At 42.1% G+C, this 13165-nt stretch overlaps 2 protein-coding genes and 2 non-coding genes across 14 annotated transcripts in view; all 4 read left to right on the top strand.

Moving 5' to 3' along the window:
* Positions 1 to 2295, top strand: part of micu3a (mitochondrial calcium uptake family, member 3a) — a 33980-nt gene extending 31685 nt beyond the window's left edge. For 3 of the 10 annotated variants that reach the window (XM_034291129.1, XM_034291130.1, XM_010888454.5), the window contains one exon: positions 1023 to 2295. In XM_034291129.1, coding sequence (XP_034147020.1) covers positions 1023 to 1121 — 99 coding nt within the window. In that variant the 3' untranslated portion in view covers positions 1122 to 2295. Of the gene's footprint in view, positions 1 to 453 lie in introns of all 10 variants that reach the window. The other 7 variants (XM_034291132.1, XM_034291131.1, XM_034291128.1 and 4 more) reach the window with 4 other exon arrangements.
* A 1555-nt stretch (positions 2296 to 3850) lies between these two features.
* LOC114830703 lies at positions 3851 to 4066 on the top strand. The gene has a single exon (XR_003778134.1). It is a non-coding gene; the product is annotated as a small nucleolar RNA U3 (small nucleolar RNA).
* Positions 4067 to 5311: 1245 nt separating this feature from the next.
* Positions 5312 to 5526, top strand: LOC114830704. Its single transcript, XR_003778135.2, has one exon. It is a non-coding gene; the product is annotated as a small nucleolar RNA U3 (small nucleolar RNA).
* A 1544-nt stretch (positions 5527 to 7070) lies between these two features.
* vps37a (VPS37A subunit of ESCRT-I) lies at positions 7071 to 12709 on the top strand. 2 transcript variants are annotated; one of them, XM_010888455.4, is made up of 12 exons: positions 7071 to 7541; positions 8036 to 8110; positions 8814 to 8931; positions 9179 to 9276; positions 9419 to 9620; positions 9783 to 9853; positions 10085 to 10212; positions 10551 to 10609; positions 10782 to 10850; positions 11421 to 11588; positions 11911 to 12027; positions 12360 to 12709. In XM_010888455.4, exons 1-11 carry the CDS (start codon positions 7432 to 7434, stop codon positions 11989 to 11991), a joined length of 1179 nt encoding a protein of 392 aa, XP_010886757.2. In that variant the 5' UTR covers positions 7071 to 7431; the 3' UTR covers positions 11992 to 12027; positions 12360 to 12709. The 2 variants fall into 2 exon arrangements, with proteins under 2 accessions (XP_010886757.2, XP_010886758.2); XM_010888456.4 differs by having other exon boundaries at positions 7074 to 7541; positions 11445 to 11588.
* The last annotated feature ends 456 nt before the right edge of the window (positions 12710 to 13165 follow it).

Below are 13165 nucleotides of genomic sequence, written 5' to 3'. Positions count from 1 at the left end.
AATCTGGGCTTTGACCATTAATTTTTGTCGACAACCATAAAAGTGGCGGCAGTTGTGAGGTCTTTATCTAGAGCAAATCTAGTTACAGTTACGTGAAGGTGTTATAAGTGACATGGGTCTGCTTTCACTACACTTTTGAAGGTGTTTGACTGCCCTCTGGTGGTACAAGAGTTACAGCGTTTGTCCGAAACAGACCCTGTCCGTGACCAGGGACATTTTATGAATGTATTCTAATTTAACACCACTTAGGTCTATCTTAATGCAGTGATTAGTTGATTTCTTATGCATGGCGACTTATACCTCCTGACTTAACTGTTACTGTTCTTCACTCTTGGCTTCACTGTCTTGGCTTCCTATGTAACTAACAGCCTCCCTCTCAATGTCCCCTCTTTCCGTCTTCTCTCTCTCTTTCCCAATATCTCTTTCTTTCACGTTTCCACTCACTAACCCCAGGGCTTCAAAACTGCAGAGCGATTCACCTCCTTCAAGTCATGTATGAAGAAGGAGCTGGCTAGCAGATAAGTATTACCCATAATCCACTCATCTCTTATATCACATCTATGACCTATGGCCTTTTACCTGTTCTCATTGAACGTGACGCCTGAACGGCTGTCCCCTCTGGCATCAGCGCATGTCTAAAGGCAACATGTACTTATGTTGGACATACAGTAATCTCATTAGTATACAGAGAGTGGAGACTCTCTGTCTGCCACCCCACTAACCCAAATATCGGGATGCATGTATGGACAGAGAAGCACAACGGGTAAAATAGGTGAAAGTTCATACCGGAATAAAGGGTTAATGAGGCCTTTACGTAACTCCGAACATTTGCTACGACACAGTGTTGTAACACCAAATATAGCCTGGTTCCTGGTCATCAGTGTGTTTCCTTCCCAGCTGTGCCAAACGATGGCTATAGGATTTGGTAGGTGGGCAGCACATGGATGAGCACAGGTATTAACCTATCCCCTGCACCCAGGCTGTATGTCCCGATTGATGGTGCCGTTGTCGTCTTGTACCAGGTGAACAACAGACACCACTTGCCCTTTCCCAGCTGCGTGCGCGTTGAGGCCGGGAAACATGTCCGCCAGCTCCGGAGAAGGTTCCAGGAGAAGGTCTAAAATGTAAAGAAGAGAAGGACAGGAAGAAGAGCCTGAGGAGAAGAGGAGAGATGGATGATGCTGGAAGATGGAGGATTCTGTCAACTACAAATGGGAGACCGTTGTAGTTCTGTATGGTTCTACATTCTGATAGGTCATCAACCCCAGACGGTAGCATGCGGCAAAGCTGACGTCTTGCAAGAGACATTTCATTGGTTTCCGTTGTCCAGCTTATCCAATCATGGATCAATTCCTTAATGAATGTGGATCCCAACTTTTAGTAGGGCAGAAGTGTATAGCCTGCAACATATACTATTTAAGCATTAAATGCACTAAAATGACAAAAAGCACAACAAACAGTTGTAATTAATCATTGATTAACCATAATATGGAACAGTTTATGGTAAAACTCCCATGCTACAATAACGTTTGTTAAATGTGTTACTTGAATTACAGTTAGTATGCATGGTCCAAATAAAGTAACTGTTTTAAATGCCTTTACTGATAAGAGAAGTGTAGGGGACATGGTAGAGAATCCTGTCTTTATTGTGTATTTTTTTACGAAGCCTTTATGATGCACAGTTTACATAGGCCTACTTGCATAGGTATATTCAGCTGCATGTTTAGCCAGCGGGTAAACCAATAAAGAACATATGTTATGAAAATGCTCGTAATCTGTGATGTACCAAATGAGAGAGAAAAAAGGACAGACAAGCAGTGGCAGAGACCGGGGGAGAGATGAAACAGGTGGAGTGAGAGCTAAAATCTATTCTATAATAAGACTCCAATTTGCTTGTCTGTTGAATATTATATTTATAATCGTTAAGAGCAGCATGTTTGAGGTGAGAGAGAAGTATATAATGTTGTTGTGCCTTTTTGCTACACATCCAGTATCTGTAAAAACAATTTCCTAATCGGTTTGCAGTATAGCTCTTAATAGCAATATTATGAGCTATCGGCTATGCATGTGATTTAATTCTATACAAGAATTATAATCAGTTTTTTTATGTTATTATTTCCCTCTGAATATTAACTCCCAAGTATTTGACTCTGCTTATTGCATCATAGAAAAATGTGTCACATATTTTTTCACGATTCCCCCAGTGGTGAATTGTATGGTTGGTGTGAAAAGATCTTGACAGAACAAAAAGAAAAGTGCAACGAATGCATGAATAAAGATTTTAAAAAGAAAAATATAGTTTGCTTTGCATAATTGCTATGACAGTAGTGAGACATCTTCCTTCGACCTCGGTAGATGCAGGTACAGAGGATCTGTTGAAAGGGTCCACCTTACTTAAGGTGACACAATTACTATTTTCATCCGTTTACACTATTAAACAAAGTATCTCAGACGTATATATGTCAACAAGTCCCGATCATCTAAATAAAACTAACGTAGTGTTAAAACGCTTTATTTTTTTTATCAAATCAATGCCTGCACGGCATGGTGTCAAGTGCTGGCGGAAAGAAACCATAAGGTGGATTGCACTTGAATGTGCCGGGGAATGGCATGTCTGTTATATTTCACCAAGTATTAAACTGCATCCGGTTGTAGAACGTTTTTGGCAAACGCACTGGGTAAAATAGAATGCTAAATTAAACATTGGTCGAATTGGTAACAAGAACAATTAAGTCGAGACAATACTTTGCGATCATCCTTAAAATTTCATTCACACGTTTTACAAATATATTTTTCATATCTAGGCTACACTTTGTACGGACATTGTGGACTACGTACACACTATCATGGCTGTGCGTATATTTACGAACACTATATAACAAAGATTCATATTGATATATCTTATCAGGAGAAATGACCATAATGGTTTAGCCGTATATTTATTTCTGATACACGAGACCCGGATTCCTATCGTTTTAGTTCAGATAGCCTTTACTAGACTTAAAGACTCAGTAAAGATTTGACAGGTCCACACATTTAAAGTATAATTGTTTCTGTTATAAAATTGTGTTTTCTTCGTAACTTTTGAATAATGTGCCGTTAATTCGGAAAAGCAATGTATGGTTTCGCGCACGATTCATTGAAAGTGTGGAACCAAACCAAACGGGAATGCGTTATTATGAATGCGGACGTTTTCCCAGACGCACCAGTGCGTATATCAATCTATTCCCCTGTCTAAATATCATGCTGTCTGAAGTTGGTTGCAATTATTGTGCAGACCAAAATGTAGCAAAAAGAATACACAAATCCACGCTTATTTTTGCAAACGTTTTTCAATAGGGATTTTTTTAATGGCAAATAAGTACATAGAAAAGAAGAGATGTGAAACGCTCTAGTAAATAATGCGGGGTTTGGATAAAACGTCCACCCAGTGATGGTCGATTAATTACCACATTACTGAGGGGGAAAAAATCCATAACTCAAATCTTGGAAAAGTGTGTATAATGTTCTGCTCCTTGTTCACGTAATCAGTGAAGGTTTGTTACAGGAAATAGCCTGAAAACCACTCCATTTTGTTGACCATCTCCTCAAAAGTATCTCTTACTCAATCGGTGGTGACGTGGTCATTTTCACCTGCAAAGCATTGTGGGTAAATATATTCACAGAAGGTATAGCATTTCTATCTATAAATGCATTAGTTTGAATTTATTTTTATCATATATATTGTGTCTATGAAAAAGTCTATTGTTTATATTAAATAAAGTTTAAGCGACAAGTTATAATTTTATCCAACCGTCAGTGGAAACACCTGTCTTCAAATAGGCTCCTCTTCTTCGCCCGTCGTAAAGTTAAGACTATACTTTCAGGGATCATTTCTATAGTTTCTGACTTGAGAAATGTGCTTCTAAAGTGTTTGGTCTCGCTACCCACGATGAAGAGATAAGATATTCCCTTCTGAGCGCGAAACGGGCTTTGAGTAATGATTCAGTTCATATGCTCTCTGCCATTGATGACCGTTCTTTGCTTCTTTATGGAGCATTGAGGGAGGGAATATGTTCAGAGTGGTTAGTTCTTTCATATGTTCAATAATATAACTGTGGCCATATTCCTTCAATGGCTCTGTCTGTATGAGTTCCTCCTTCATCTATGTACGGACAAAGGCTTAAGTCAAGAGCGGAAGATACACGGAACAAATGTTATATTGCGAAAAAACAGAAATATAGTGGGACACATGAACAGATATGACCAAGTTACATAGGATTTTAAGTGAGCAGAGGTAACAGTAGCCTGAAAAAGCTAATATTTTTAAATTGAAACCCTTTTTAACTGGAACAACAGTAAATATTCATATTGAAATATTACTAACAATATAAATGCTATTCTTACTGTAACCTTCTCAAAATTATTAAAGACTTCCTAAACAAAAACGGGTGTGTCGCTATATGAAAAGCAGACATTTTTTATCGGGCATTCAAAAAGCCCGCAATTGCCTGCAGTGCACGGACTACCCACCAGGGGGAAGACATGTATCAGATTGCACACAAAAGGTATTCAGCGAAAGTATTAATCATGTTGATGACGTAGAGGTCTCAGAAACTCATTAATCAAATATGATACAGTTGGCGTTACAGGGTTGAGCAGAGGTTACAAATGATTGGCGTAGTGGATAGATGTCATGGGACACAATAATGAGGTAATATCAAACACTTTACACATGCCACACGTATTATAAATTAATATTCATAATATAAAGCAGTGGTTGCATTAGCAGGGAGGACCCACAATAACATTTAGTTCCAATATTTAACTCTCAGCAGGATGACAAATATATTTTTTGACATTTTCACATTTATTAGAATGCATGTATCAAATTTATTCATAGTTGAAGTATGTAATTTCCAGTTTTGTAGTGAGTGCCAGCAGCTTACCATGGGTTTCGACATGTCCGTGTCCCCCAAACAGTGATTTGTAAACAAGGGCCGCAATGTGAATATTTTTCTCGCGTGCATTAGTATTTCAACCAATGACAGTCATCTGAAAATGAATGATTACCCTTTGAAACCTCCCTCATTTGCGAACTGCTGTTGTGAGACGACATGTCACGTTTTGTGGATTATAGCATAGATTTGTTGTGTTAAGAAATACAATATGGAACCAAAACTATTTACCAGTTACCTATTGATGACAAGGGACTAAGACAATTAGCACGCCACGCGTGTTTCTACAATAGTCTAGTCTTTTATACAGTGCCAACCGTTAGTGAGAACGACTGATCCGACAAAGGCCACCATCACTCGCCCTGTCTTCAGTTAAGACTATACTTTCAGGGATCATTTCTATAGTTGTTAACTTGAGGAATGTGCTTCTAAAGTGTTTGGTCTCGCAACCCACGAGGATGAGACTCGATATTCCCTTCTGAGCGCGAAGCGAGCTTTGAGTGATGATTTATTTCATTGCTCTCTGCTATTGATGACCGTTCTTTACTTCCTGGTGGAGTATAGAGGGAGGGAATATGATCAGAGTGGTAGAGCTTGTCACACTGTTGAAAAGAAAGGGTTGCTGCTCATTAATGGCCTTCAAAATCAAGTTGTCCGGCTTTTATGTCACGGGTCAAAGTTAGTTGGTCGCGGTTGGTGGGTTTTGGGCTTATATCTGAACTTCATGGCCGCGCCGTTTCTGTCTTTATATGCTATTATCGTGTGTTTCTCATCAACATAAGTTTGGCTAGTTCTCAGGCATTTTGGCCTGTTTTTGAGCGGTCGTTGTCTTTTTAGCTTAACCTAGCAACACTTAAAACCACGTACCACCTCAGAAAATATTTAAAGGAATATATAACCATTAAAGGGAGCACCGCTTACCACAAATGATACGTTTATGCAGTCTTTATCTTAGAGCAAAAACATATCCACCATGCTATTTTAACAGAACGAAAATATAAAAACATGCCACGTGTTGGTCCCCATGTTGTGTGAGCTGTAGATTTTACAGGGTCTGTTCACATTGTGTACGAATGTTAAGGTGACCAAGTTAGGGTGATTGGTCCGACCTACTGCTCATTCGAATGTGAAAGGTTGTCATGATTTGCCACGCTAGTGAGTCTTAAAGTTCCTTATTTTATACAGTCTAACTATGATCCTATCATATTTTAGTTCTCACAGGCTGCCAAGCCCATGCACCTGTGCGAACTTGAAATCTCAACCCGCTGTAACAACCATAAAGGCAATGTTAAGCTATTTGTATGAGCAAATTTTTGACGAAAATACACAGCTTTTATGACAAATTCATTAAGACAAGCGTACTCTGAAGAAGATTGCTTCAAGTGGAAAGTACAAGACACGGGACTCCACGCCCCCCGAACCAAATTAGCAAAAGTGAGTAGGCATAATTATGTTACGTTATTACAGTTGTAGCTGTGTACACCTGAAACGTAGGCTGTGTTATTTTTTTCAGAGCACAATGTGTTCATGTTATCCGGAGTGCAAACGATCTTTTGTTTCAAACCAATTCATTATTTTGTATCATATGGCACATTTGTTATAGTATAGCTTTTACAGTGGAAGCTGTTCGTCTTTACCATTTTCAGGGAAACGCATATTGTTTTTTTTGCTGTTTCAGTCTAAGTCATGTAAGTCATAGTAAACAGCCAACTTGAATAGGTGTATTTGGAATCTCAGTAAATAATACATGTTTTACTTTTTTATTGCTAAATGATAGATAATACTATGACACAATGAAGTAATGACAACCTAATAATGGATGCAGTTCTTAAATGTTGTAGAATTTCCCCCAATTGCCCAATCGGAAAGATTTGTGCAGTCAATACCAAACCGAGAAATCATGGGGCACAAACTGTCTAAAAACGGTGGCGTCATTGAAGTATGCGTCTTGACCTATCAGCTCTGATGCAGAGAATGTGGGGGGAAAATATACCTTCACGAATTATTTTATATTTGCTTTTATATTAAAATTAATGAAGTTTTTGTTTCAGTATAGATATTAATTTAAATTCCCCTTTAAATATTTGCTGGTTTCGTTTCCTGGTTTTCGATGACGTAGTACGCAAACAACCTAATCAAGCTCATGCCCATATACACAGAGAGGAAGGTTGTTGTGTTCCCAATATCCGTATGTGTTCTGAGCAGCTACTAGCTAAGCATACAAAGCATGACATTGCTCATTTTGGATAAATGCTTCAAGAGGAGACACCGAGTCGTTATATAATTTATTTGACCATCCAAGATATGCCATCCCGAAAGGCATTGCTGTGCAGCTAGCTAGCTAGAAGGTCCATGTACTGAGCTCGTGAACATTGTCCAAATCTCGGCTGTTGTTTCCTTACCCGTCTAGTCTGTTTTTGTTGAGGCTGGATTTTGATTTATTAATTAGTTAGCTAACATCATTAAGTTCAAGCTCGAGCCCAGCCAGAAGAGGATGAACTGGCTTTTCCCCTCATCCAAAGGTTCAGGACCTCTCCCACCTCTCAATAGCTTGCAACAACAAAGACAAAGGCAGATCGAGTCACTCAAAACTGCCCACTCCAGGTAAGTCGGTACTACAGTACTCCATAGTAATGCTAGCTAGCTAATTTAGCTATTTGCTACTATTTTAAGCATTGTAACCAGTTGTTGTAGCTAGTGCGTATCGGGTGATTTGATGGGCAGCTTTCTAGCTAGTTCCCCACATCGAAACATTGACAGTTACGTGACAACTGTGGGTCAGATTAAAGTATTATGTATTTGTTTACTACTAGGTGTCTACGTGACTCAAAGCTCTCTTCTATAAATTCAGCCTGACTGTGACTAATCTTCTGTAACCTTAGTTCTAGTATGGTGTCAAAACGGGCATCGAAATTAGCTAGTAAACATATGGGTATACAACGGACGGCATTCCCTTATTTCACAGCAAGCTAAATTACATACATTTTGGATTTACTTTTTTGCCCCTCTCTCACGGTGTCTTGCAGATATTCAAAGCGTCGAAAAAGAAAGCATGTACGTTGTTTCTTTGTTCCAATATTTTCTGCTGTTCTTTACAGCTTGGCAGAGATTCAGAAAGATGTGGAATACAGAATACCTTTCACGGTCAACAACTCCACCATCAACGTCAACATGTGAGTGACGGTACAGCTGTACATATTTAGCATATCCAGCATGTTTAAAGGTTGTTGTTCTATCAGTGACAAATGCCTTAGCAAATCCCAGTAGCTACAACTGCCATTTGTTTACAGCCAAGTTAATCTTCCTCTTACCTGGCTTGGCTATGTCAGACCTGTAGATTTTCTTTCTCGCCTGATCAATGTAACCAATCAATCACATTTATTTATAAAGACCTTTTTACATCAGCAGTTGTCAAAAAGTGCTTTTACAAAACACCTAGCCTGAAACCTCAAGGAGCAAACAACAACAATGTTGAAGCACAGTGGCTAGGAAAAACTACCTTAGAGGGGCTGAAATTTAGGAAGAAATCTAGAGAGGAACCAGGCTCAGAGGGGCGACCAATCCTCTTCTGGTTGTTGCAGAGTGAACATTTGTACAAGTTGTAATAATTAGTAAATGCATTTGGGCTATGTCCAGAGTCTATAAAACCTAATCCAGGTCAGAAGCATGACCAGATGGACAAGGACAGGGACAACCGGGTGGAGGGGGGGGGGGGGGGGGGTGTGGGGGTTGGTTATCAGACTGGCAGCTGTAATCGTCAGGTATCGTCTTGATCTGCAACACAGCCAGGAGGACTTTGGGCAGTGGCAACAACTAGTCTTTAGAGCCTGGTACTTGATGTGTAGGCCAAGACCAAGTTTCTCTCTCTTTCTGCAGTTTGCTTCCACCACAGTTTCCCCAGGAGAAACCAGTAGTCAGCGTTTATCCTCCTGTTGGACATCATCTAGTAGACAGCAACAATGGCACGAATGTCACCAGTCCCCTCATTGCGAATGTAAGTCCACGCATCTACGAGAAGTCATGTCAGTTAGGTCTACTGCAATACTCTGTGGATCGCAATGGTTGTGATTTTATATAATCTTGACGATTATTATTATTATATTATATATATTATCTTATATTATTTGAATGTATTGTTACTAGTGAACCAAATGTTTGTCATATGAGACAGACTACAAGTCTTTATTGTTGCTAGTTTGTTTTGTTGCAAAGCTAATGGGCCTCTGTTAATCTGTTGTCAGTTTGGAATGCATTCTGATCTGGGGAAGGTCATCCACAGTCTCCTGGATGAGTTCCGGAAGAGTCCGCCGGTTCTGACTGGTGCCACTGGCTTCCCATAGTCAGTAAAAAAAAAATTTTTTCACGAACACTCATTCTCTGCCACAAACGAACATTTTGAAATTACTGTGTTTCTGTATCTCTGGACCCTCTACCCCTCTCACTCTGATTGGCTCCTCTACCTCCCTCTCTGATTGGTGCAGTAACATGTCCAAGCCGCCGTGGCTGCCTCCCTACCCAACACAGGGCTTCCATTACAGTCCTCTCCCCCCGGGCCCCACTCTGGGCCCCATGCCCCACCCCGTGTTAGAGGCTCCTCACGCCCATGGCTCCACCCGGGCAGCAGCTCCTGCCTATGGCCTCATCACCGACCTACCTGTCCCCGTCCCAGCCGCCGACTTGCAGGTGAGCCGCGCGGCCGCTCCGTTAGGGCGCTGCGTCCGGGGTACCGCTCAACGCGACGCGTTCGTGGCGACACATTTTACAACGCTGCGCCAGATTACCACTGTGATGGAACGAGGACTTGGTCACCTGTTTTACATGTCTGTCTGCTTTCTCATCTCACAGGCTGGGCTGAACGGACACATGTACAAGATGCCTGAGATTCCCGACACCTTCCCTGAACTGTCTGAAATGAGGTACATCCATTCATCCTTGTACATGTGTTATGATCCGTTTCCACTCGTGAGAGGAAACCAATGATGCATCTAGGATGTTTAATGTTGGCTGGATGGTAAAGTCCTGTTGTTTTCTGCTACTGAACCTAACGTTTGGCCGTACGACACACAGCGCTAGCCGTGGAACGTTGGCACAAAGCAGGTCCGGGTTCTGGGCTGTTCTGAACGTTCCCCCCTGTGTTTCTGTCCCAGTGTGTCCCAGCTGAAGGACCTGAGCGAGCAGGAGGACGTGCTGCTGGAGTTCTTCGCGTGCCTGCCGCAGCTCAAACGGGTCACCGCTGATAAGGAGGAGCTGGTCAATAGCATTGTGAACATGGCGAGTGAGTCTCCCTTCTCCCTACACCCTGACGGTGGTCGCTGTGGGCAAGTCTGACGCAAAAGAGACCCCCGGGCAAAACACACACGACAGACGCACATTCTAGCAAGGCACACGTGCAAGATAAAGGCGAGTCACGGATATGCTCTTTAAGACCTGCGGTAATCAAGTTAGATTGACATGTCACTTTCGGAGGACTCGTAACAGCTACAGTGACTCGGGGTCAGTTGATGTGGGAAGGTTGTGAAATGACTGTTTGGCATGACGTGTGCACGGACCTCATCTAGCTTTGTGTACCTAGAAGACCCACTTAACCTGTCTCCCCGGTTGTCTGTCTCCTAGAGAAGAACCTTCAGCTGGAGCCTCAGCTGGAAGGCAAGAGACAAGAGATGCTGTTTAAGGTGAGGAACCCTCATCACACGTGCGCGCAGCCTCGCACACAAACACTGCCTCGATGCACAGCCATTACGTTTATATTATATTTGTGACCTTTGGTGAGTGCGGTGATTTTCATACTGTCCAGGCACGCGTCATGTAAACGCTAACGCTTCCGGTCGTTTGTTGTGTCACCAGTATGAGCAGCTCACCCAGAATAAATCGGCCTTCGAGACGAAGATGCAGAGACAGCACGAGCTGAGCGAGGTAAAGTGTCGCTCGACGGATGATTTCACGCCTCAGAAGGACTGTCGTTTCCTGGGAACAGTTCTTGTCTGAGGATATGTGTGTGGGAATGGGCCATTGCCAGTTGTTGGTTTATGTGATGTCTGGGACTGAAATGTCTGGACGTTTTCTGAGTCATTACAAAATTAAGAAGACGACGGATGGTGGAGAGGATAATTTGAAGACGATTCTGAAGGTGATAAGTCTTCACATCATAAGGGCAGCTGTGCCCTGCATTCTCAAATCCCCGTTATTCACTGGATTCCTGAATGCTGATTGGCTGATAGCTGTGGTATATCAGGCCGTATACCACGGATATGAATTCAGTTCCTTCATTTTCGGAGCATTTCGACGGTCAGATTTCGATTCTTCGAAACATAAAATGTTTGCAAACTGACATTCATGCAATAGTATCGGCGGGACGTTACGCCTCTTAGCCCGCACTGATTTTTGCCCTCATTTTCCAAATGAAATTGCCTAACCAATTATGTAAATAGAACGAAGCCTTTCAAAGTCTAGCAGACATTGTTTCCAGAGACGTTTTTTTTTCAGCCAGCCCGTTGTGTCCTCCTCCAGAGCTGCAGTCTGAGTGCCCTGCAGGCTCGTCTGAAGGTGGCGGCCCACCAGGCCGAGGAGGAGTCGGAGGAGATGGCCGAGAGCTTCCTGGAGGGCAAGTCGGAGATCGACGACTTCCTGGCCAACTTCATGGAGAAGAGAACGGTAATCCCAACTGAGTTGACGGAACCAGAAGGGAATAGTGAACTTAAACTAGTTTAAAAGTACTGTATGCACGTCCTGCCCCTGAGGCCCATAAAATGGCGGATGGTCAGAATGTTGCACGATAAAACTGCAGTGGTATTCTACACTGTGTGGGTCTGTAAAGCTAGTTGCTACACGCCTTCTGAGGCTTAGCCCGGAGTCATTGAACCAGCCAGAAAATGGAATGAACAATTCATGCAAATTACTCTGTACCAAGTGTCTGCTCTCATGTTGGAATTTATGACCCATGTGTACGTACGTGTGTGTGTGTACGTGCGTGCAGCTTTGCCACAGCAGAAGGGCCAAAGAGGAAAAGTTGCAGCAGTCCATCAACATGCACGGACAGTTCCCCAGCAGCCACTGAGCCTCACTCCCTTCCTGCCCCCCCCATCTATAAAAGGTAAAGGCACGGCTGCGTGGGAAGTGGGAACCTTTTTCTCCAGTCAATGCTGACATTCATATGAAGTGACACTGTTTCAGTTCTGCAAGTGGCATGGGGCACAAACTCATTCTCTCTGGGCTCTTTTTTTCGGGGGGGGTCCTTTCAGTTGGTGTCCATTTTATCGGCCCTCCATGGAATGAGTAACCACTCTCAAATGAACTAACAACACTATGAATACAAGGACTACACTAGATCAGTAGAAGATTTATCCGTGTTTAATTTGATCATATACGCTACACTTCCTTTCTTGAAACCTTTTTATTTCTTTTCTTCCTTTCACATCTTCTCAGGTATGGAGTTTCATCTACCAGCAAAAATACCCTAAAGAGACAAGAAGCACAGCTTGGTGTTGTTAAACTCAAAGAAGCAGTCAGTATTGTGGCAGAAATTGTAAAGCTGAACTAGGCAGCCTTTCGAACTAATGTCATTCTACAGTTTCCAGTGATGATGATGATGATGTAGGACAGGCCTCATATCTACTTGAATTTGGTTGACCACAATTCTAACGCTGCCGAAAAATCCCTCAATGACAACTGATACTGTATTTAAATAATGTTAATAATAGACTTTATTATAATCAAAGACACCTTGTACTATATGTTATTTAATTTGTTTAGGTTAATAAACAATTTAGAATAAGCTTTTTGTCCATGGAGATTGAGATTTTTGAGGGTTCACGCACGTGTGCGTGAGTCACATTATATTCCCTCGTTCTGTTTTTGATCCTCAAAAGACTAGAAACCCACAGGCAACAGTGTTTTAACTCGGCACGAATGTAATATCCCTTTTGACAGCGGGTGCAGTTTATTTAATTTGCTCATTTACAACAAGGTATACATTAAACAGTAGATCTGACCGTAGAAAGCTAACCATTGGTATCCAGTCAGGACTGTATTCCAGGTCCTGTGCGTTTCTCAACAGTCCAATACCTCGCCTGGTCCCAGATCGGTTTCTGCGCTTGCCAAACAATGATAGGTCCATAAGAAGTAGGATGGAGACCCAGAAGAGGTCGGTACTCAAATCAGTACTACCCATCACAAAAGACGTGGCCCAATAGCCCCACCCACAGCCCGCTCACATCAGACCAATGTATTGC

The sequence above is a fragment of the Esox lucius genome, chromosome 25 (genome assembly GCF_011004845.1).
Source record: "Esox lucius isolate fEsoLuc1 chromosome 25, fEsoLuc1.pri, whole genome shotgun sequence".
Classification (NCBI taxonomy): Eukaryota; Metazoa; Chordata; class Actinopteri; order Esociformes; family Esocidae; genus Esox; species Esox lucius.
This window is presented reverse-complemented; position numbering and strand designations above follow the sequence as displayed.

Excerpts from the sequence above, each read along its gene's own strand:
- vps37a (XM_010888455.4), top strand. The coding sequence starts at position 7,432 with ATGAACTGGCTTTTCCCCTCATCCAAAGGTTCAGGACCTCTCCCACCT. Across the intron at positions 9,277-9,418 it reads GGTGCCACTGGCTTCCCATA|TAACATGTCCAAGCCGCCGT; the intron begins GTCAGTAAAAAA and ends TGATTGGTGCAG. Across the intron at positions 10,213-10,550 it reads TAGCATTGTGAACATGGCGA|AGAAGAACCTTCAGCTGGAG; the intron begins GTGAGTCTCCCT and ends TCTGTCTCCTAG.